This window comes from Gallinula chloropus (genome assembly GCF_964237585.1).
Source record: "Gallinula chloropus genome assembly, chromosome: 12".
Lineage (NCBI taxonomy): Eukaryota > Metazoa > Chordata > Aves > Gruiformes > Rallidae > Gallinula > Gallinula chloropus.
The window spans coordinates 6,715,550-6,737,312 of record NC_140097.1 but is presented as its reverse complement, the minus strand read 5'-3'; the positions used below and the strand labels follow the sequence as shown (position 1 = coordinate 6,737,312).

General features: G+C 47.1%; 1 protein-coding gene across 1 annotated transcript in view; it reads right to left on the bottom strand.

Moving 5' to 3' along the window:
• Nucleotides 1-1,809: 1,809 nt before the first annotated feature.
• The window catches only part of LRIG1 (leucine rich repeats and immunoglobulin like domains 1), a 90,656-nt gene continuing 70,702 nt past the window's right edge, over nt 1,810-21,763 (bottom strand). Inside the window, exons 9-19 of the mRNA XM_084269697.1 lie at nt 20,670-20,750; nt 15,259-15,330; nt 13,977-14,048; nt 12,174-12,337; nt 10,053-10,373; nt 9,243-9,524; nt 8,275-8,694; nt 6,880-7,002; nt 6,135-6,284; nt 4,747-5,040; nt 1,810-4,551 (exon numbers count right to left, since the gene is read on the bottom strand). Coding sequence (XP_084125823.1) covers nt 4,319-4,551; nt 4,747-5,040; nt 6,135-6,284; nt 6,880-7,002; nt 8,275-8,694; nt 9,243-9,524; nt 10,053-10,373; nt 12,174-12,337; nt 13,977-14,048; nt 15,259-15,330; nt 20,670-20,750 — 2,212 coding nt within the window. The 3' untranslated portion in view covers nt 1,810-4,318. The remainder of the gene's footprint in view (nt 4,552-4,746; nt 5,041-6,134; nt 6,285-6,879; nt 7,003-8,274; nt 8,695-9,242; nt 9,525-10,052; nt 10,374-12,173; nt 12,338-13,976; nt 14,049-15,258; nt 15,331-20,669; nt 20,751-21,763) is intronic.

Below are 21,763 nucleotides of genomic sequence, written 5' to 3'. Positions count from 1 at the left end.
CTCTCCTCTTGCTCTCATGTCAGGAAAGAGAAGCTGTAGGAGCCATGCCTGGGGCAGCACCCAACGTACCCCCAGTGTTGGTGGGTAATGGGGGGCTGTGGTCACACAGTTGCCCTGGGCCCAGGCTGAAGTGCCCCTCAGGCCTGGGCTGAGGCGGTGGGTGCTGGCGGCCATGCAGGCCTGGTGAGCAGCCAACACTGGGTGTGAGAGGGGCAGCAGAGCCCTGCACTGGGGCAGCAGAGCCGGGCGCTGGGGCAGCAGCTCCAGCCCGGTGTCATCGCCTGCACGCACCGGCTGCTCTGTGCACGGTCCTTCCAGGTCCACTGATGTCACACCTGCCTGCTGCGCCGGGACGTAACAAGGTGGTTCTCAGGGAGAGGAAATGCCAAAGCAGGTTAGTGATGAACAAACAGGGTGTTGGTGGGGGGACAGACACCCACGTGCTAAGCCTGAGCTCAGGCTGCCAGGCCAGGCTTACTAAGGCTGCTGGTTTGGTACAGTCAGCCCCTGACGTAGCACTAAGAACTACTTTTTGAGGCCAAAATTTAGAAAGTAATTGGCAACCAAGTAAAACATACAGAACAAAGGAGATAATTCTTAAAAATAATCTTCAATTACAATGGGGACTTTCAGCCAAGTCCCAAACTGGTTGGTTCATTCTGCCCGTTTCCATGGCACGGTGTCACAGTGCTTCTGCCACTTCCAAGGGTGTCTCTTTGCTGAGGTTTTTATATCTATCTATAGATGTTTTTTATATATACATAGCTATCTATACACATCTCAGAAGCAATTTTAGGGGGTGAGGAGGAGATTTATAATTGTCTTTTAAAAAGCAAACTTCTATTTCCTATTAAAGCTCTTCAAACATGATGAGAAGTTTAGCACAGCGGTGGGTGCATTGAGTTAATTGAGCTGAAAATAACCCTGCCTTGAAGTCATTGGGTCCAAACGCAGCGTTTGTGTTGGTTTTACTTAATATTTGCATGATCAGTTTTTGTCATCACTGCTTTTTTTAATTTAAAAAAAAAAAAAACCAAGCCCAAATAACTAGCCATGTTGTTTTAGCAAATTCAAGGGGCTGGGAAGAGCCGACCCTGAGTGCTTCCTTTTCCCATGTGCCCAGGGGCCTGCTCTGCACGCCCCCCCCCCCCCAGTTTGGCTAAATCAGCTGAGAAGTTACACTTTAGTTATGGACTGTGTGGGGAAAAGACCTAAAAATGTTTGGATTTCCCCCCCTTTGCCTTCAGTTTTAGCGGTGTTTTGTTTCAAGTTTACCAAAACTTGGCAGATTCAGCTTTAGCCCCCCCTTGGCCAGGGATAGTGTGGAATAATGACAGGTGAGCACCAGACCAGACCCCCACCTCTTAAAGGTCCTTTCTTTTCCATGTTCAATTATGGTAACTCCTACACTTAATCAGAGTAGTCTCAGACTTTTATACCCAAAATGGTAATTTGGAGAAGGAAATAATTTGGGTTTTGGTTTGGTTTCTTTGATACACAGAAACTGAAGGGAGATGGGTAGTTAAAGCCAGAGGTGTTCACATCTGCAGCTGCATCTGCTGCCCAGTTTTCTTATACACTGTCCCACTGCTGGTGCCAAGGTAAGGGGACTGCACACATGCTTAACAAGCTGATACATTGGAAATGTATTTCTTAGGAGATGTGTCTTTATGTACAGCCCCACATCTCTCCCTGTGCACAGGTGGGGCTGCCAGGGCCTTATGCTGATCTATAGCAGCTCATGGTAAGACAGGGCCCCAGTTTTGGCAGTGAGCCTGTGTGTTCACCAGACAAAGACAGCAGAGGGTATAGCAATGGATTAGAATTTTATTTAATTCTCAACTGAAACTCCCAGAAGTCTCTCTCGACAAAGCAGCTGTAATATTATAAATGAACCTTTATTAAAGACACTTTAATGCCGTTTGTTAGACACTTCAATATCTTACACATTTTTCAATGTACAACATTGTACCAAATTTTCTAATAAATAAATAACTTTGTACACAAAAGTAATACTTCCTCTTTCACATTGCCTCTTAGAAGCAGCAAATTCACATATTTAGTGGAAGTCATAACGTTAGGCAGTTAAATTTATTCAGAAACATCATTTTCAAATGTTACCGTGGCAAATCCTCTTTGTGTCTGCAGAGGTGACAACGTGTCCACCAGTCACACCCTCCCCGTCCCCGGTTCCCCGGCTGTCCCCGCGCGAGCCGGTGCCAAAGCCTGCTGCTCCCTGGAGCAGAGGGGGAGTGACACTCGGGTTGCAGTGTTCTAACAGCCCTTTCCTTCGCTCTGGCTACACTCAGCACCTGCCTCGAAGTGCAAATGTGTCAATGGGACAGGCACAGGCCACATCCTGCTTCACCCCGGCCAGGCTCCGCAGCCCAGCGCCCGGAGACTTTCCCTTCTGTGGGCTGCGGCTTCTCAGGGTAAGTCTGGACCAGCCCAGCACAGCAGGTACCTGCTTGCTGGAACCCTGCAGGGGCAGCAGGGCTCAGGCAGAGCCCAGAGCTGTCATCAAACCTTTCTGCCTGTGTTTGTGATGCTTCTTCTGAGCCACAGTAATAGCAAAGGTGGATTTTCCACCAGACTCAGCTTCAGTGGAACTGGAGTTGAATTGCTCCTAAGGAAAAAAGTAACAACCCTCCCCCCCCACTAAACCTTCCCCCAGAGTAGTCATCACCAGAGATAGCAACCTCATGTTAGCAGAACTCAAATTACAAATAACTGGAAGGGAGTCCTCCATCCACAGGTACCAACACCAACAGACAGCAGCCTTTCTATAAATAAAAAGCGTCATAGTGAATCCAGAAGTGACGAAGATCTGTTTGACCAAGGTGGGTATTTCTTTTTCCCCCCCATTCATGGATGAACTTAAAAAGACTGCATAAAAATACCTGGGTCGTCTCCATTAGCCAGAGTACTTCCAACCATCAATAGTTTCCTTTCTAAACGACTCCCAACAGCCCAGAACTGCCACCCAAAGTAGCATGGCTCATCTGAAGCCACTAACTTCATAGAGTCTGGCTGCAGCTGGGGGTAATCGTGCTCAACAAGAGAGCGAAACGTTTTGGCACCGGACAGAAAGTATCAGATGAATTAAGGGTACAGCTGTCAGCTTCAGAGTGCCAGTTGAGTTCTGATGTCAAAACAGCTCTATGGTTTCAGACCCAAAACAGATGTCTCTGGGTGGGGAAATGCATTGTACCAGCACAGGTTATTCTTCTGACCAGGCCCAGGCTGCATAGATACACGCACCATAGAGAGGGCAAAGCTGCAGGGGCAGGGTCTGCCCTCTTAGTGCTGTAACAGCACATACAGGCAGATAATGCCTCCTGGCTATGATGTTCTCTGAAGGGTGCAATATCTGAGACCACCCCGCAGCTCACCCCATGGATTATTTGTTTTGGTAACGAGCTCTCACTGGTTCCAACAGCCTTTGTGTCTGGTTGGTTCTGGGGCTCTGTGCTGTTCCCGAATTATTTAGTGCCTCCTGTGTGGTCCACTCTAACGCCACGCACTCACAGTTCAAATACTAATTTTTATGCAGTTTTGAAAAGTAATGGAATTTTAAGTTCTTCCACCAACAGGAAAAAATCAGGTTGCTAGGGAATTTCTCACTGTGGGTTTTTTTTTTTTCCCTCCTATAAACGTCATCTGTAACAGCTGAAGATCTCTGTTTCAATGTGTTAAGTGCAATAAATTTCAAAGGGGAAAGAAATTTGTGCTAAGTAACCCAATTGATACTTGGTTTTAAGGAACTTCCATTGAGAAGAGGACAATCCCCTTTGAATAGTCTGGCTTGGTAAAGTTCTGCTTATGCATTTAAGGCACCAGGATTATTTCTCTCACAAAGTTTTAACAGCAACCTGATACTGAAAACAATATTGCCAAAATTGTAAAATTTCACTCAGTTTTCCATGCACTAAAGATTAAAATAGCCTCTGTAAAAGATATATATATATTTTTATATATATATATTTATATATGAAAACTCTTATGTACAGTTGTATCAAATACTTTTCTCTTTACACAATAATCCCTTGCATTTATGTGCTTCATATGCAAGTCAACTTTTGAATGCTTCATACTTCTCAGGGAAGTTTTAAAACTATGTACAAACAGATGACGCTCGAACAGGAGTTTGTGCCCCATACAAGCTTGTTTCTCATACCTCAGTTGTTTGCCTTTGACAGGTCATCAGTTCAAGAGTTGAGGTAGAAGTAAGTAGCCTATATACTCTGTGCAAAAAAAAAAAAAAAAGAATTAAAAAAAAATAGCGTGTTTGTTAATTTGCAGGTGGCAGTTTGTCCTCTCAGTCCTGCGCTGTGTTCGGGGGCTTCGGCTCGTGCAGGGAGTCGCAGGGCTTGGGCGCGCAGCTGTTGGCCAGGAGAGCCTGCTTCGCCTCCGCTTGGCTCTGCAGATCCAGTAGTGCTGGGGAGGGTTCAGGGAACACGTTCAGTTGCTTTAACGACCCTCCTGCTGGTGAAGCTCTCACCAAATTCAGGTTGTTAAGCTCTGAAGGTTTTGCTACTGCTTGTGAAGAGCCTGCAAGAAACCAAAGCAGCGGTGGGGTTAGGTGCTGCTCAGCCGGCCAGCGCCCCGCAGAAAGCCAACCCTGCCTCTGCCAGCTGTACTTGAGCCAGTGACAGAAGCTGATGGGAGCAAAAAGGGCTCTGTGGTCACCCCAGGGGCAGCCTACCACAGCTGGAGAGAGACAGACATCCCCAAGGAGGCACATACCGTGTTTGTCTGCAAGCAGCGGGGTGGTCAAGCTCGCAGGTCTTATTCTGTCGTGGTTGCTGGGGTAGAGGGTCCTGTCTGTTTCCATCCTCTTGCCGCTGGCAACACCGTTGCAGGGCTGAGGGTGAAGAAGGCTGGTGCCTGCAGCCCTCTTCCTGCTCAGTGTGTTGGGGTAGTTGTTATCCATGGTGTTAAGGCTCTCGGAGTAGTACTCGGACTCCTTGGGGTACATATGGAGGTTCATGCTGTCCGTGCTGCCGCTGCAATCTGTGCACACGACTGGCAGGCTGTAGCCTTTATCAGGGGAAAAGAAACAGCAACACATGAAGACTGAGCAGCTGGAAGCTGTCAGCACTGAAGCACACAACTTGGGGAAGGATGAGGCAGCCATTGAGCTCATCTGTCCCCTGGCAGAACAGGAATCTCTCCCACTAAGTGATATGGACACTTTTTGGGTTTACACAGGGCTAGTAAGTACCTGTGTTCTTCAGAACTCTGTAGCTGTCACTAAAGGCTGTTCAAATTAATACATATGTCCAGTAGTTGGATTATTTTACTCCAAAGAAGTTGTGGCTTTCTTGGTTCTAAATAACTACACATCTGTTTCCTTCTCCAGACCTTCTAGTCAGGAACTTTCCTGGACCTGCTTTAAAGCCCCAGGTTACCTTTCCTCTCCTGGTGCTGCTGCTGTATAGGGATGGCTGTCAGCTCCTGTTGCTATCTCAAGACACGTTATTACTGTTTGCAGGAACAGCAGAGGAGCAGAATTCAAAGCAGCAAATGGCAACTGCTGAAAGTTTATTTCCTCAGTGCACTTGACAACTTTCCATTATTGAACTTTAGTGTTTCTCCTGGAGAAAGTCCCTCTTGCGAGCTGCTTCTCTGGCTGTTACAATACAGCCTGAGCACAGAAATCCCACTCCAAAAACAGAAAAGTATGAGTGCAACACCCAAGACATTGGCAAAGGGCTGAGGCAGGTGTAGTGCCCAAAACAACCTTTAAATTTTGGGAATTAAAGAAAAGCTGAGATTTGAAGTTGACAGCCCCTTTAAAGACCATCAGCATTTCTAACACCCTCAGCCCGAGTGTGCTCTCACACTGTGGGAGAAGCTCAAATAGAAATTCCCATCTACCAGCTGCACCAACAGCTACCGTGAGCTGGAGTCTGCCTCTTGCTGATGGTTCCTTGAGTTCAAACTATCCAAGCTGGAGACAGGATCAAAGGAAGGAGGAGAAAGTAAATTTACTGTGCTCACACCTGAGAGCCATTCTGGGCTTTTTTTTTGTGTGTAGGTAACAATTTCTTGTCTCAAAATGCTGCCTGACTTAGAGTGCCTTCTGATCTGTACAAACACGAAATACCTTTCCAGATTAATGGATTTTGTACCTGTCTTATCTGGAACCAGCATTCCATCAGCCATGTCTTCAGTTTTCCAAGTGTCTTTATTACAGCCGATGCACAGCTTTGGCTGTCTGCAACCTACAGCGGTGGGAGCTTCAACATCTGGACACCTTCCAGCATCAGTCTGACACATACCTGTAACAAATGAACCATCTGGCTAAAGATTACAACCATCTGCTCTCAGCTGAACGACTTGTTAGTCTGATTTCTACTGTAAAGGCTCAGAAGGGAGGTGGGGGGAGAAACAGCACCGGAGATGAGATGATAGATAATTTTAAGCTAATATTTAACAGAATAAATGCTGTACAATCTCAGGAGAGTCTTCATTCCAAACACTTAACTTTTCCTTCCTAACCTGCTGTATTTAAATGCTGTAAAATCCCAGCATTTAATTTCTAAGCCTGAAGGCAGGGACAGGCAACGCTAATGTATTTTCTGGTTAACTAGAGCTAACTCTGGTGCCAAAGAACTAATCCAAAATTAGCAAAAAACTAGTCCTTAGGGCCTGACTGAGCAGTTTGCGAAGCACCCTGCTTGTGTGAACACTGTTGTTACTGGGAGAGGATAGCTCTGCGAAGGGAGAGACATAAATGCAGTAGCTGGAGAATTACACTGTGAAGATCCTGCAGATAACAGACACCAAGCACAGGAGCACTCTGTGCTGTGCTTCCTCCCTCCTCACATCACGTTCAGATAGAGCATTAGAGAAGATCATTAACCAGGCTCTCACCGTTGCTGTCTATGTGCCCGTTGGGCTGCGGGTTCTCCACTCGGACAACCACTTCCTGCCGGTCGGAGAGAGTCCCTTGTGAAGACAAGTAGCTCGGCACATCGGGAGGCACAATGGTCTCGTCTAGAGCAATGGGAAGAGAGAAATGTCAGTTTCCCAGGAGGATATAAAGGCTTCTGGTTCCAAAGGCATGTAAAAGCACATTTTCAGGAGGGATTTAGGACCAGATCTGTACCTGGTGTTCTCTGTGACTAAGGACTCCCCTCAGAAGCCTCAGGGCTGACTTCTCAAAGCTTAAAACTGTGAGAATAGAGTGCTGATAAAACCATTTGGGGAGTCTGCATTTGGCATGGTCAGTGCAAGGTAGGTGGAGGTGGAACTGTCTCTTCAGAACCAGTAAATCCTTCTTTTTCCCCTGAAATTCAAGTCCCTCATTTGACTCAACGACTCTGTCTCGAGTAAAAGACTTCTGGAGAACAGGGTCTCCGATTCACTTGAGCAGAAGTAAGCCTGAACCCCTCAGGACTCTCAGCTTTCTCCATTTTACAGCAGACAACTTCAGTTTCCCACTCCCACAAACTCAGTTATGCCAGACATGAAAAGCCTGAGGTTTTTCAGGACTGGAAAAAAGGGTGAGAACTGCAACCCCCCCCACCCTGCCTGGTCATACAGGTCACACAGTATCCAAGACTTCCTGCCTAGCCCAGTCTTTCAAATCCTATGTTGTACTCATCTAAAGCTAAGGGTAATACAGGAAGGCAGGCTGCAAATCCCAGTGAGCCTTAGGCTGGTTCTTCCATACCTCTGCTCACAGCCTGTACAGGGTTGAGGGCAGAAGAGTTATTCTCACTGCAACACTTATTTCAGCACCGAATTATCCCCTTTGAAGATCAGCAGGAACCAATAAACACCGCTTCTTCCCCTGAAAAGCTTGGGATGCCCCTCATCAGCAGGGCTACAGCAGCTCTTACAGGCAACATGCAAAAAGGGATTCAGCTTCAAAGTCCAATTTTTCTATGCTTTAAACACAAAGCCTTTGAAAATACAGATTCCCAAGAAGTGAGACAGGTTCCCAGCACTGTGGACATAATCCAGATTGTCTCAACAGTTATCATTTACGGTCATGGAAAATCAAAGTAAGAACGCAATGGGTGAAACTACTGCCAAGGGGAAAAGACCTTTCTGAAGAGCCAGCCAAGGGTAGAAATGCAGCTCTGAACATGCTTCCACAGCAAGTGAAAGCTGATTCCAGCTTTGCGAGCCAAGAGAACCATGGAGATAAGCCAACTGCCTTGCCAGTGTGCTTGTGTGACTACTGACAGGCTGATTCAGCCTCAGAGGGAAAGGTGACAGCATGGAAGGTTAGGGAAAGCCTTAGCAGGAGCCTAGAGCTACCTGTGTTGGTGACGCTGTATTCTTCACTTTTCTTCCTGGTTTGGTAGATGATGCAGACCCAGACCAGAGACGTCAGCACGATGCTGCACACCACAGCGATGGTGATGATCCCCACCGTGGTACGGTCCTTCCTACAGCCCAGAGACTGTAAGATGCTCACGTGGCTGTGCGCACGCTCCGTCCCCACCGTGTTGGACATCTCACAGGTGTATTTCCCAGCGTCCTCCAAGACAACGTTCCTAACAATCAGCAGCTGGTTGCCCGAGGTGAAGTGATGCCTGTCTGTCACGACCAGGGGCTGGTCACCTTTCAGCCAGGTAATGCGAGGAGCTGGGCTGCCTGTGGCTTTGCACTGAAGAGCCACAGTCTCACCTACGGACACGACGTGGTCTTCCAGTGGGTGAACCAAAGATGGTGTCTCTGCAGGGGAATAAACACAGGCATTAATTCCCAGGGACACAGGAACAACAGAAGATTTTTAACAGTATTGAGCATAACTGATGTTCCTGCAGATAAAGACACAGCATGGCACCACACGGCCACACACCCAGAAGCGTAGTGGCTGCAAACCTCAACAGATCTAACAGTCACAACCAAAGCCTTTCGACAACCTGTTGGTCTTAGTCTTCCCTGCAAAGAAACCCCCAAGGAGAAGGGGCAATGGCTGGCACACATGAATTATTTTGTAGGGCAAGAGATGGAGTGCAATTTCCTTTGGAATTCACTTTCCCAGACAGCAAACAGGGTGGTTGGAGGGGCTTCCTCAGCACTAGAAGGAACGCACCCTTATGGCTCCTTCTCTTCAGCAGCAGGGCATTTGTCATTAGTCAAATACAGTGGAAAAGAATGAAACAAACCCAATGCAGAGCACTGCCCCTTTGTCCCTTTCCTGTATCTCAGCTGCTGAACAGCTTGAACAGCAACCCCTTCCAGACCCCTGTGTCTCCTGGGGCACTAATGAGTCTTACCCAGCACAGTGAGGGTGGCGTTTGCAAGCACAGAGCCCGCAGAGTTCTGTGCTGTGCAGCTGTAGACGCCCATGTCCTCGATCTTCACGTCCGTGATGAAGAAGACGTCATCATCGGGCATGACGTGCATGCGGCGTTCCCGGGCCGCGGGGAAGTCTGTGCCCCCATCCTTCTGCCAGGCGATTTGTGGGGTGGGGTGTCCTTCAGCCGCACACTCCAGCCGTGCCATTGTCCCTGTGCGCTTGGTGATGTCATGGGGAATCTTGATAAATGAGGGCAGCACTGATAAAGGAAACAAGAAAAAGGGATGAGCAATTCCACGGGGAAAACACCATCTTCTGGTTTCCTTCCTAGGCAGGAGACCAGCACGTCAACTGCCCACAGACAAGAGGATGGCAAGCTGCTTTTGCAGGATACATCTCAACTGCTGAGGACCAACACTTGTTTCTACACCACAGACCTCTCTGCACTGTAGACACCACCCCCCACTCAGGATCATTAGAGCTGGGATCAGAGCTCTAATCACTGGGTGAAGACTCTAACAGAGCAGCCAAGGGGAAGCCACTAAAGCCATTAAGAACATACTGAAGTGCTTGGCTGGACGGCAGCCATCACAAGCATGGCATGTGCTTCTCACATGGCATTTCTCAGCATGCACTGCGATGCAAGCAGATGGCGTGAAGAGGTTAAGAGCTCCTCACCATCAGGAACGGACCCTTAGGAGTAACTGCCTGCCAAAAGTGGGTGCCCAGAGAATTATATACCAGCTAAGGCTGAGGAAAGGAATGAGAAAGCAGCTTCCTTACTCACCATTAACAGTGAGTCGGGCCTTGTTGGAGTAGGTAGAGCCAAAGTGGTTGGTGATGATACACTGGTAACGCCCTTCGTGAGCGAAGGTGACGTGCCGGAGGTGCAGAATGGTGGTGTACTCCATCACCTCACCGTCCTTGGCCCTCACGTGTGCAAAGTTCTCAATCTCAGCATTGTGCAGCATCTCGTTGTCTTTTTTCCACGCAAACATCATGGGGGAGCTGCTGCTGCTGGCGGCCGAGCAAGTAAAGCTGATGTCCTTCCCAAGCACAGCCACTGTTGTCTCAGGCTGGATGATGATCTGTGGCTTGGGGAAGTCATCTAAGAGAAAACAGCAGGCATAGTTAGTTCTGGAACATGAGGAAAGACTGGAGCAAGCAACAAGTTGCAATGAGAAATGAGTAGTGCATCAGTGAAAGACATTATTGCACATCTGCTCTTACATCCACTCCACCACGAGACTGGCTCTACAGTGCCATGCAGAACTCTGCTGAGTGGCTGGGCTAAGCTAGGAAAGCTAGGACTCTGTCTCCTCCTATAATCAGTGGACCAAGATCGTCACTTAGTGACCTCAAACATCAACAAGATGCCTAGCCAATATAGCTGAACCTCCTAAAGATACTATGGTCTGAAGAAAATATCCCTCCTTCTACAAATCATGTGTGAAGAGTGATACTGAACTCAAAAACATGAGCCTCTGGCCTGATTTAGTGTGAAGTAGGAGGGGAGAGCAGGACAGTTAGCAGGGCTCCACATGCCCCCTCTCAGGATAAATGCTCACGGAAAGGCGGCTGCAGCACGCGCTGTCAAAGCGGAAGCAGCTGTATTTGCCTGTCACCTATCTGAGGTGGAAAGCTTTGCACACTCTCTCTCTGCCCTGAAGATTGTTGGTTTTAGCAAGGTTCCAAGCAGATTCATTTATTAGATTCCTACAAATGGTGTAATTTAATATTTGAGTAAGGTTTAATTAAACAGCCAGGCCTCTGGAACCAGGAGTACTGGTGCCTGGAGGACTTGGCAGGCAGCAGAGAAGCAAAGCTGTCTTCGCTTTGTGATGTTGCTGTGGGGATGGAGCCTTCATGATCTCTTCTTCCAGATGAACACAGCAAGCCTCCCAGACTCGCTCAGACAGAGGCCACCTAGGCAGAGCCCTACCACTCTGGAATCGAGGGGGACACGGGAGAGCAGCTGGAACAAAGCTTTTGCTCTGTGGTTCAACGCAAGTCGTGCATTTAACTTAGTCAAACAATGTTCTCAAAGGCTCGTCTCCCTCCATCAAACAACCATGTGCAGCTCCACCCAGGATCCATGCTGGCTGGCTCCACAGCACAGGGTTTGGCTCACCAAACCAGGACTTGATTTTGCCCAAAAGCTGGATGCCTGAGCAGCATCACTCTGGCCTCCTCTGATCTTTTAAATTTGTTTTCTTTGCAAGAGAAGTAGCAGATATTTGTGTGTGTCAAGTATTGAGTAAGGCTGCTTTGCCACCACAGCTCAGGTGCAGAGTCAACTGCAGTGTTTGGGGGGGGCAAACAGCTGTAGGTGCTGTTCAGAGTGAAGAACAATGGCAGGACAAAAAAAGGGTTAGAATGAAACTGTTAGCTGCCAGTGGGCTCATGTGCAACGCCTTACTGGCTCCAAAAAAGAGCTGTGATGCAGACATTCTCCTCTGCTCCTTCCCCCTCCTTTTCTTTAACCCTTTGTTATTCTCCAGAGGGAGAAAAGGAGAGTGGAGAACACAAAGCCACGGAAGTACTTCAGCACACTGCAGAGTGAGAAAAGTGACAGCAGCTGCCTTGGTAGTATCAAACCAGAAGGACTGGAGGAATCTTTGCACAGCCCCATTTGGAACTGGAACAAGCCTTAGTCCCTTTTGATTTAACACTCAGAGCGCCCTGTGAGGAATCCACTAGATACAAGCTGTGTGCTGGGTGGTTTTGGTGGAAAATAAATTGTAGCCAATGACAAATGTTTAAAACGCAGACTGGGCTTCCTTTGATCCCACTCCATAACAAAACCAAACAGAAACCCTCTCATAACAACACGCTAGTAGGCAAAGAAAATGTTCCCCAAGTGAGTCCTCCCCTTCACACAACCTCAAAACACAGAGGCAAGACTTACCACACACAAAACTCTCTGGCAGGACGGCAAAAATGCTCTTGCTTTTCAGTGACTCGGGATGGGCGCAGGTGGCCACCACATAGGACTGCAGCTCCTTCTCAACTAACCACTGGGGCAACCATTTCAGCTGGCAATCGCAGAGGAAGCTCTCGCTGTTTATGTGGCTGCAGAGGAACAGAACAGGCAGGGTCCTGCTGTGAGTCCCCCATGGAAATGGCTGGAAAGCTCACAGCCCGTTCATGTTAGGCACATTTTCCCCCCCCAGCATGGGTGGAAGGATAAAAAGGACAGTGGAGTTGTCCTCGAGGCATTAATGATGTTGAATACATAACATGCTTAAACGGCATTTCATCCCCACACAGAGCAACCCTGCACTCCAGTGACACTCCCCAGTGCCCTGGATTTATTAACCAGCTTCCAGAGTGATCCCCAGGAACACATGAGCAATGTCATCCCTGGCTGGAGTGAGAGAAACTGAGGCAGGTCATCTACAAAGCAGAGACACAGCAGAGGCACAAGCCAGCAGCAGAGCCTGTCCTGCTCCCATTTCTCATAACTCATTATCACACACGCTCCTTCTCTGCCTCCACGGCTTGAGCATCTTTGCTGGGGACTGAATTCAGGACTCCATTGCTTAACAGCACGAGGATGCCAAGTCACCACTCTAAGACCTTTGGCTTCCTCAGCAGCCAACACCATGGAAATCCTGAGGTCTGAAACTAGTCAGGATAGGGGAGAAGAAAGAAATGGACTGGAGAGGGAGGGAATGGGGAACCTAGGGATCTCATTTTCCGAAGTTGACCACTTAGCTGTCCTACAAAGACAGGTAGCCTCTAACACACGTGATGGCATCGACACTGCTGGCTAGCTGGGACAGGTCAGAGACCCTCAGGATTTAAGACTTCAGCACAATGCATTCTGCATCTGTATGTCCCATCTGAAAGCCACCTTCTCCATGGTATAAAGGTTCCTTCACTACAGCTGGGATCTCATAAGCTCTTCTCTAAAAAGACCAATCTTTTGCCTCAGTTTTGTTTCCAGAGCCGGTGGGAAAGATAAGGTGGTTAAACAAACAATGGACACGCAATGTTTATCTTGCTTGTTCCCAGTCACTGGTATTATGTGTCACTTCTTACAGTGACTATCTGATTCCCATTTCCAATGTTAGGAAGAAGAATCTGAACCTACCCAAATACCAAATATGTGATTTCTTGTTCCACAGACACTGCATTACTCCAGAGTGTAGCACTGCACAGAGAGCGGGTTAAAAATTTATGGAGAAAAAGAGAAAAGGAAACCAGGCAAGACTGGAAACAGTGTTATAACAGTGCAGAGCCCCAGTCTGGAGCACAAACAGCAGCTCTGGTAACACAACTGTACTTTCACACCAGGAGGCTAGATGGGACGTGGATCCAGTGCAAATGGTGCTGTACACAAACCCTTAACATAGGTACAGCGAAGGAGCAGATGGGCCACTGGGAATTAAATCAGTGGCAGCTTAAGAAGGAGAGATGGCTAACAGGACCAGGGAGGACTTCCTGAGAGGAGATGAATAATGGCACAGATGTGAACCTGATGGAAGAACCTGTTCCAATGATCTAATTTAACTCACTACTAAATGCAAGATGTTCCTGTGACATCTTCTCATGTGTAAAAATACCCTGCAGAGGACAGAGGGGAGGAGGAAATAATAAATGAGTGGTAATGCAAATAACAACCCACTGGAAACACCGTGCTACTCCTCATGTCCAGGGGAAGAAGGTTCCCTGCCTCCTTAATGGTGTGTGCACTCCAGTTACTTACAGCTGCCGCAGGCTCTTCATCTTCGCAAAAGCATCTGCCTGGATTGAGCGGATGGCGTTATCCCCAAGGTTCCTGCAGAAGACAACCAAGGCCAACATGAACAAAAAGGATGTTATGGCTCTGATAAAGTCTCTTCATAGTTAAGCAATGACTCCAGTAGCAGTTGATTTGCTAGCTCCTTGTCAAGGCCATATGCACTTGACAAACGTACAAAGCTTGTTTGTAGCCATACAAAGTCACTCCATACCCCACCTTCTCACTGCATTTTCTCAGCCTCAACTACCTCCATCACCCACAGCTCAGAAATTCCTCAACCCTCTCGATAACCAAAGATAGACAGGAATGTCATATCCCAGGCTAGACTTCCAGAAAACATAAAGAAAGCAAAAACTTGCACTAAACAGCATCTGAGAAGTTATTTGACAGTGACTTTGAGAGGATACTAAGCTGTTCTTAAAAGCTCCCCTCTCTCAACTACTGCCAATTAAAAACTTCACTTGTCACTGAACAAGCAGAGTGTCAGATTTAGGGCTCAAGTTTACTAAGTGAAGGGTAAGACAGACAAGCACTGCTTGCAGGGGAAAATCTCAGCAGAGTATTAATAAGGGACCTGTTATCTGGGAATGTACCCCCACAGCAGCCCCAACCCTTCAGTGTACTCTCAATGGTCCTAACATTTCATATGCTTAACAGCCAACAGAACACATAGAGCAAAATGACATGTACTTTAACTTGTCTTAATTCAGAAAGGAAGTTATTCCTGAATCACTGCTGCAGTCATCAGCCTTGGGACACAGAAAAAAAGGAATTACACAGCAGCAGCTGAAATGTAGTTCCTACAAAGTGCTCTGAGGCAGAGTTGTGCTGAACGGGGATGCTCGGTGCCTGCACTGTAAGCAGTCATTTGCTACACGTGTCACTGCCAGAGCCCGGATTTAGGAGGAAGTTGGGGCAAGGGAGGAGGAGAGGGGGCTACATCTCAAATAGCACATTTAGCTAGCAGCCTCCAAAGAAGCAATGTGCAAGTCAAGGAGGTATTTATCCAAGGACAAATCAAAAAATTGAGAGCATGCAGATTTGCCATATGTTCTGTAACTTCGTTCCTGGCACAAAAAAAGGCCAAAGTTGAGGCGAACTTATAATGAGAAGGAAGCAGGTGGCCCCCACAAATGGACTGGCTTCTCAGTTTACAAAGACCCTATTAAATTGCTAGCAGATCTCTCAAGCAGCTACTTCTGGCAGACCCCCATTCCCAAACTTCGAGCCATGGTGGGTTACTCACAGGTGCTCCAGGGCCTCCAACCCTGAGAACGCTTTCTTGGCCACCGACTTGATCTTGTTTCCAAACAGAGTTCTGCAGTTTCCAAACATCCAGTGCCAGATAAACAGAAAAGAAAATGGGGAGAGGGGGGCAGAAAAAGAAGGAACACAATTAGTGTGGTTTTATCTGATATACACACTCAGTGTAAGTCCTGGGAAATCTGAACTGCATGGAGATTAAGAGGGTTGAAGTACACTCGCTTTCCCGCTCCTGAAATTAAATCCTTTTATCTGTGTTTGAATTTAGTAGTGATGACAGCACAAGAGGGAATGTGCCATATCATGTAAAAAGGCAGGTTTGCTCCAGTGCCTGAAAACCAGCTTGCTGAGTAACAGAAGGTCCCCTCTATTCTTTGCAGGCTGGCTGTGGACAGGATTAAGTGCAATGACAGTTTAACAAGATTTTGTTCTCTCCCCGCGACACTTCTCATTTCTGACTTATCCCCAGATAGTAAGAGAGTAGTAATTTATTCACTGCTGCTTGGTCTGAACAGACATCCACACGCAAGGGCTGAGGGCTGGCTGCATGTTTACACAGCAGCTAACTAAAGCAACTGCTGACTTCCTTCCTTGGCTGATGATAAATACAACAGTAATGCAGTAAAAAATAGCTGAGTGGTAGCTTCAAGGGGCAAAAAGGAAAGAAAAGGTAATGTACAGAGTAAGGAGAGTGCTTGCTTGCATTCCTCTGAATCAGCAGACAGTGCTACACAGCAGCAAGAGGGGAACTATCAGCAGGCAACAGCCAGCTGGAGCGATCACAGCCCAGCTGCTATCTGCAGAGTAACAGTTCTCTATAAATATTGACCAGTGGTGATCGCTCAGGGGCAGGGTTCATGCAAAATGGATAGTCTCCTCACCTGTTTTAATAAAACATCAACCAATGTCATTAATTAGGAATGCTTTCCTTCCCCAGGAAGGCCTGGGGAAGATAAAGCTTAGACAGAGGTCCAGGGTTTATCTTCAAGGTGTATCTTTTATCACCACCTGCTTCACACGGTGTCCGATACATGTCATCACTAACACCTCAGGTAAAAATCTGACATACAGGGTGCTGCATCTGCCTGAGCTTCCATTCAAGATTTTCCAGTCAATATAGGGTGCAAGCTGTATTTGCACCCTAAAAAGGATATGATGGTCTCACTGCTTGCTACCAGATGGGGCAAGGAGGCTGGGGTACAAGATGGAGCATGCGCAGCCACTACACAGGCAAACAGATTTGCAGGAGCTTGTTATGGCATTCCACACAGCACCCTTCAAGTATCAGGATAATTTGGTGTATGAACAGGCACCCAGAAAGCCCAGTTTCTGTGTGAATGAAATGGTGGATGCCACAATGAGTAGAAAGGAAAATTTGAGCTCATCATGCTGTCATAACAATGAGAACTGAGACTGAACAACACTGTGACCTGGAGTAGGTCCTCACAAAGTCAATCATCCTGATGGTGGCATTGCTGGATGAGCCTCAACTCTAATTCCTGGGCAGAAAGGAAATCTGGGTTACTTGTAGCTCCATACAAAAGGTCTGTGGCCCCTGAATCACAAATTTGGCCATTCTAGAGCAAAACACAACCAAAGCTTCAGCTTCTGGCAAAGACATCTCCTGGCCTACATAATGTCACATCCTTGAAGCCCTTTCTTACAACCTGGTACAAAACCACAGCTAAATGTTCAGAGCTGTATCCCTTTGTTAATTACCTGGCTTGAGGTGAGAGTAAGGACAGCTATCATAGGCTTGCTGGTGGCTGATTAAAGGCTCCAGAGACCTGCAACCTGCTTTGACATTATCGTTCTGAACATCTACAGTGAGCTTTACTGAGCTCCTTGTTACAGCACCAAAACCAGGGTGTCAGAGCTGCTAGTTACTGCATGAGCATGTGTGGCTTTTTGCTCAGGGTGAAATACCCCAAAGCACCATAGGACGTGTGCAATCATGTGTACCATCATTTGGTAAAAGGGATGCTGTATTAATGAGGGCTTTGAAAAATCCATTAGAATGATTAATACAGTAAATAATTTACTAGATGCAAACTCTGGTCACATGGCTGCACCCATATACGCTAATTTCTGGCGCATATTCCTAAACGAGGATGCTGTGCTGAGCTTGGGTTTGAGAACTGGGGATTTCTGTTTATTGTTTACAGTGGACCTTGGCCTTTAAAAAATGAAGATACTGATGGTATCTGTTTACTTATCTGTGCACAGATAAGCAGCCTGGGGATGCGAGTACACAACGCAGTCACCACCTCTATAGATGCACACAATTTTACCGCTACATCCATGAGAACTAGGCCGGTAATAATGCCATGCCCTAGAAAACCCATTAAAATCATCACACCTTTCAAAATCTAACTAACCAAACCTCTCCAATTCTGCCATGGTTTGAAGCCAGCAGCCCCTTCCAAAGGGCTGTGGCACGCTGGAATGCAGCTCCACAGTTAGCCTGCCTGCTGCCACCCAGAAAGGCTGCTGGGCTGTGGGCAGAGCTAGGCCCGAGCCAGGCCCGAGCCTGCTCTCCCGGCGATTGCACAAGTGTAATTACACGCCAGGCACGCAATTCATTAGAAAGCAGCATTTTCTCCTCCAGCCAGTTTTGCACCTGCAGGAAGATCTCAGTCACTGAGTGAGCCATCAGAAAACCGGTTACGTTTAGCAGCTTGAATAATTAGCAATGGGGTTGTTCCCCCGCGATTCCAGCGATGCTGCTTCTGCTCCGGTGCTTCTCACTCCCCCCTTCTTGAAGCAACGTTTTAATTTAGGCCTGTGCTCTCCATCCTGGAGAGCTTCATATATAATTCAGAGAAGGGTAAAGTGACTGGCCTCCCCAGCTCTCAGTTTAACACCTTCATTTCAGCCAACAACCCCTCCCTGTGCTAAATCCTTTCAGAGGCTAATCTGTGCCAGATCAAAGGGGAACGGCTTTTAAGGCAATCTCCACAGAGCTGAGGTGATTATTAATTCATTGGAAGGTCTCCTCTGAAGTGCCCATTTATTTTTTGTATGCTAATGCATTTAAAGCTGGTTGAGGGTTTAAACACAGGCCCTAAATCACACACAGTGAAATGCCTGCTGTGAAGGCTGATATTATTACATTATTTTATTCTATTTACAAAGAAATCCTGCCAGCAAGAATGATACTCGCTGCAGCCTCAGACCAAATTACAAGTTTGAGATGTATGCCCTGATGACCTACAATAGACTCAAGCAGATCCCTTTAAAACCAACCACTCCCAAGTGCCCCCAGAACCCCTCAAGAAATACAATGAAAGAATCTCATATTCTGAGTGCTTTCCTAGCCTTACTCTCTGGCTGGCAATGAATAATCCCTGCGATCTGTCTGTCCTACTGCAGATTCTCTCTGTTCAGAATCGAATCACTCCCGCCTGCCCAAGAACCACCTGATCCACATGCTCTTCCAGGCCACAAAATTCGCTGCAATTCCCCCCACAAACCACAGGCACATGTCCTTCCCCGTGGTCAACCAAACCCAGAACTGGCTGCCCAAATCCATGTGCAACACAAGACAGACATCACCAGTGTAAAAAAAGAGGCAAACCTGGCTGGTTTAGACTGGTGCAAGCCCCTGTTGCATCCTTTGCTAATGGCAGACAAAACTGGACACCTTTTGAAGCAGTTCAGTGTGCTGGATGATAAACATCAGATCAGGCCGTGGCTATTTCACAGGGGAGCGATAGCTGCTCTGCCCAGAGCTCCAAACACACAACCCCGCAGGCTGCCTCTGCTTCCTTCCTTCCTCCTCCCGCTCCTTGTACCTCCTGGCCTCTGCCTGACCCCCACAACTCATCAGTGCTCATTTCTCCTGGTTGCTGAGTCAATCCTTTTGCTGAACTCTTTCCCTTGATGCTGTCTCCTCTGGCTTTTCCATCTCTCCTGTTATCTGCACCCAGCATTTCTAATATATCCCAAACACTTGAGACTGACACTTCTGCCCCCATGGCAGTGGCCACACTGGAGGGATGGCCCTGCAATGGATGTGGCACCAGGACAGCTTGCTCTCTACACTCCTCCACTTTTTCTCTCCCCTGTCAAAGGAGCACTGCAGACTCGGAATGCTATAGCCTCCAAATCCCTCAGTCAAAGCCCCACTGCCCTTCTAATGGCTCGTGTGGTTTCACTGGTTTATTTCAGACAACCCAAAAACTTCAGCAACTGTAGCCAAGGACTCACTCACCCACCACACGTGCTCCTCTGCCTTTTCTCTAGTGACTTGAGAAGCTTTCCCAACTCCACCTGCGATTCCTACCAGTCTCTCTCTCTCTCTCCCTCACATTTCTTGTGCCTCCTTGCCTGACTCCCCTGGTCCTTACATCCTTCTCCGCCTTTCTGCCTCACTTTACTCGCAACTACATAGTTCCTCTCTTCTTGGATCCAGAGACTACCCTCAACGCTGATCAAATGCCCTCCTACAACTGATTCCAAAATTCTTCTTCTCCATCTAAGCATTACATCCCAGCAAATCCTGCCGTGGCTCTTCCCACTCCTGCCGGAGTCTCTAATGAGATCGTGACAATATACCGCCTGCTAGGATTCATTCTAGCCATCTGCTATCCATCGAGGTACTTTTACTGCACCTCTGGCTGTGCCATCTCAGCATCAGAGACAGCGTGATTGGGGGGGGTGCTGAGAACTTAAACAAAGGCAAGAGGTAATGATTAGAAAGACTCTTGATTTGTCACAAGCCATCAGAGGCTTCTCTGACAGGGCTGATTTATATAGCCGATTTCAAATGCAACGCGAAGCAGCACAGAGCAATGTGAAAACACTTCTGGAAGCAAAGCAAGCTGTAAACATTTGCAAGGCGCACGATTGCCTTTGGTTTCTTTTTATCCCTTTAAGAGTCTATGCCCCATGGTGCCTTTTATTGTCGCTGCACATGGAAGCAAGCCCAAAAGATCACTCTCAGAGTACCCCACAGAAATGAATCCTGTTTCAATCCTCTGTTGTCACAGGAAGTGGAGCTGTTTTTTCTCCTCTGTTTATTGTTATTTGCTGCATCAGTCGGTGCTGTGCTGACGATTGCAAGGGGTCTCTTTTGTTGCTGTTTGCTTTTGGAAGATCAGAACAGTTGTGTCAAATCTTACAGATGAAACAAGTTTCTCTCTCCTGTGTCTCAGAACTATGTGGCACCATGGGCTCATCACTTTATAAGCGCCATATTCTCCTCATACCTCAGAAACACAAGCTCAATGACCACATTTTCACTCTTGCAGTAAGCCTACAGAGCTACTAGATCTCAGATCTTCTGCTGATTTTCACGTTGTTCCAAAGGTAGGAAGGCTGTGTCAGAGACCCACCCGCACACAGACACACAACACAACCGCTCTGCCCAACTTCACACCCAGGGATACTCACAGCTTGCTTAGGCTCTCTAGGCCTGTAAAGGCTCCGTTGGTATCTTCTATGGTGCCTGAGATGTCGTTGTGGTCCAGTTCCCTAGGGAGAGCACAAAAGAGAGCTCATTATCTGTATCTTAGTACTAGGCTCATCTTTAAAAACAAACAGGAGGAGGAAGAGCTCCCCACTTTCTCCTGTCAGTTACCAGAAAAAGCCAAGTCCTGCAGCAAAGCAGCACTAATCGCTTTTCCAGCACTGATGCATGCTGAGATGGTGCATTCCAAAAAGAGCCCTGGCTTTTTCCTAGCAGAAACCCTCTGAGACAGCAGCAGTAGCAGATAGCTACTTATTTAACATGTTGGTTTAAGTCCTTTTCTAATTCTGTGCATCCAAAAAAATAAAGGAGGAAAAAAGGAAAGTCCCAAAGCAAGACTGCAACAAACAGCTGCCCTTAAATGCTACTATAATGAATTAAAAGATATTTGGCTATTCCCATGTATAAATGTCTATGGCTCTAGCTTCAGAAGATGATTTGGTGTGTTTTCTATGAAGCTGCATTTTCTTCTGGCAGTGAACTTGAAAGCTCAATAAAGAACGCCCCATCCTCACTACACAAGCTTAACTTGCTGTACTTTAAAAAAATAATAAAAGTTAGAATTCCTTTTTCAGAGTTAGCTTCTTTTGGCTTTCAAATTGACCATCAATTACAAGAGTCAAAGAGGTCTGAAGAAAAACAAGCACATAGAACAAACAGAGATCCACAAAAGCTGTTTAAACGGTCTGTTTAAAAATCCTTCCCTCCAAGCTTTAATTCCAGCTAGCGATGAATACCCAGCAGCACAGGCAGAAATTTATCATTTCTAATGTTAAGTAAAAAGAAAGAAAAAATAAATAGGCTTTGTTTTATCACTCTGATTTAAAACCTAGCAGAAACCACCAACAAAGCAAACTAAACCGTCCAGATAACCCCCCTGAACCCTCAAGTACTCCTTTCGCACCTTTTGAAGATTATCATCAGAACATTTCAAGTTTAAATATATGAAGACCAAAGAAGAAAAATACTTCCAAGACAAAGCCCTCTGTACTTTGCAGCACTCCAGACACAGGCAGCA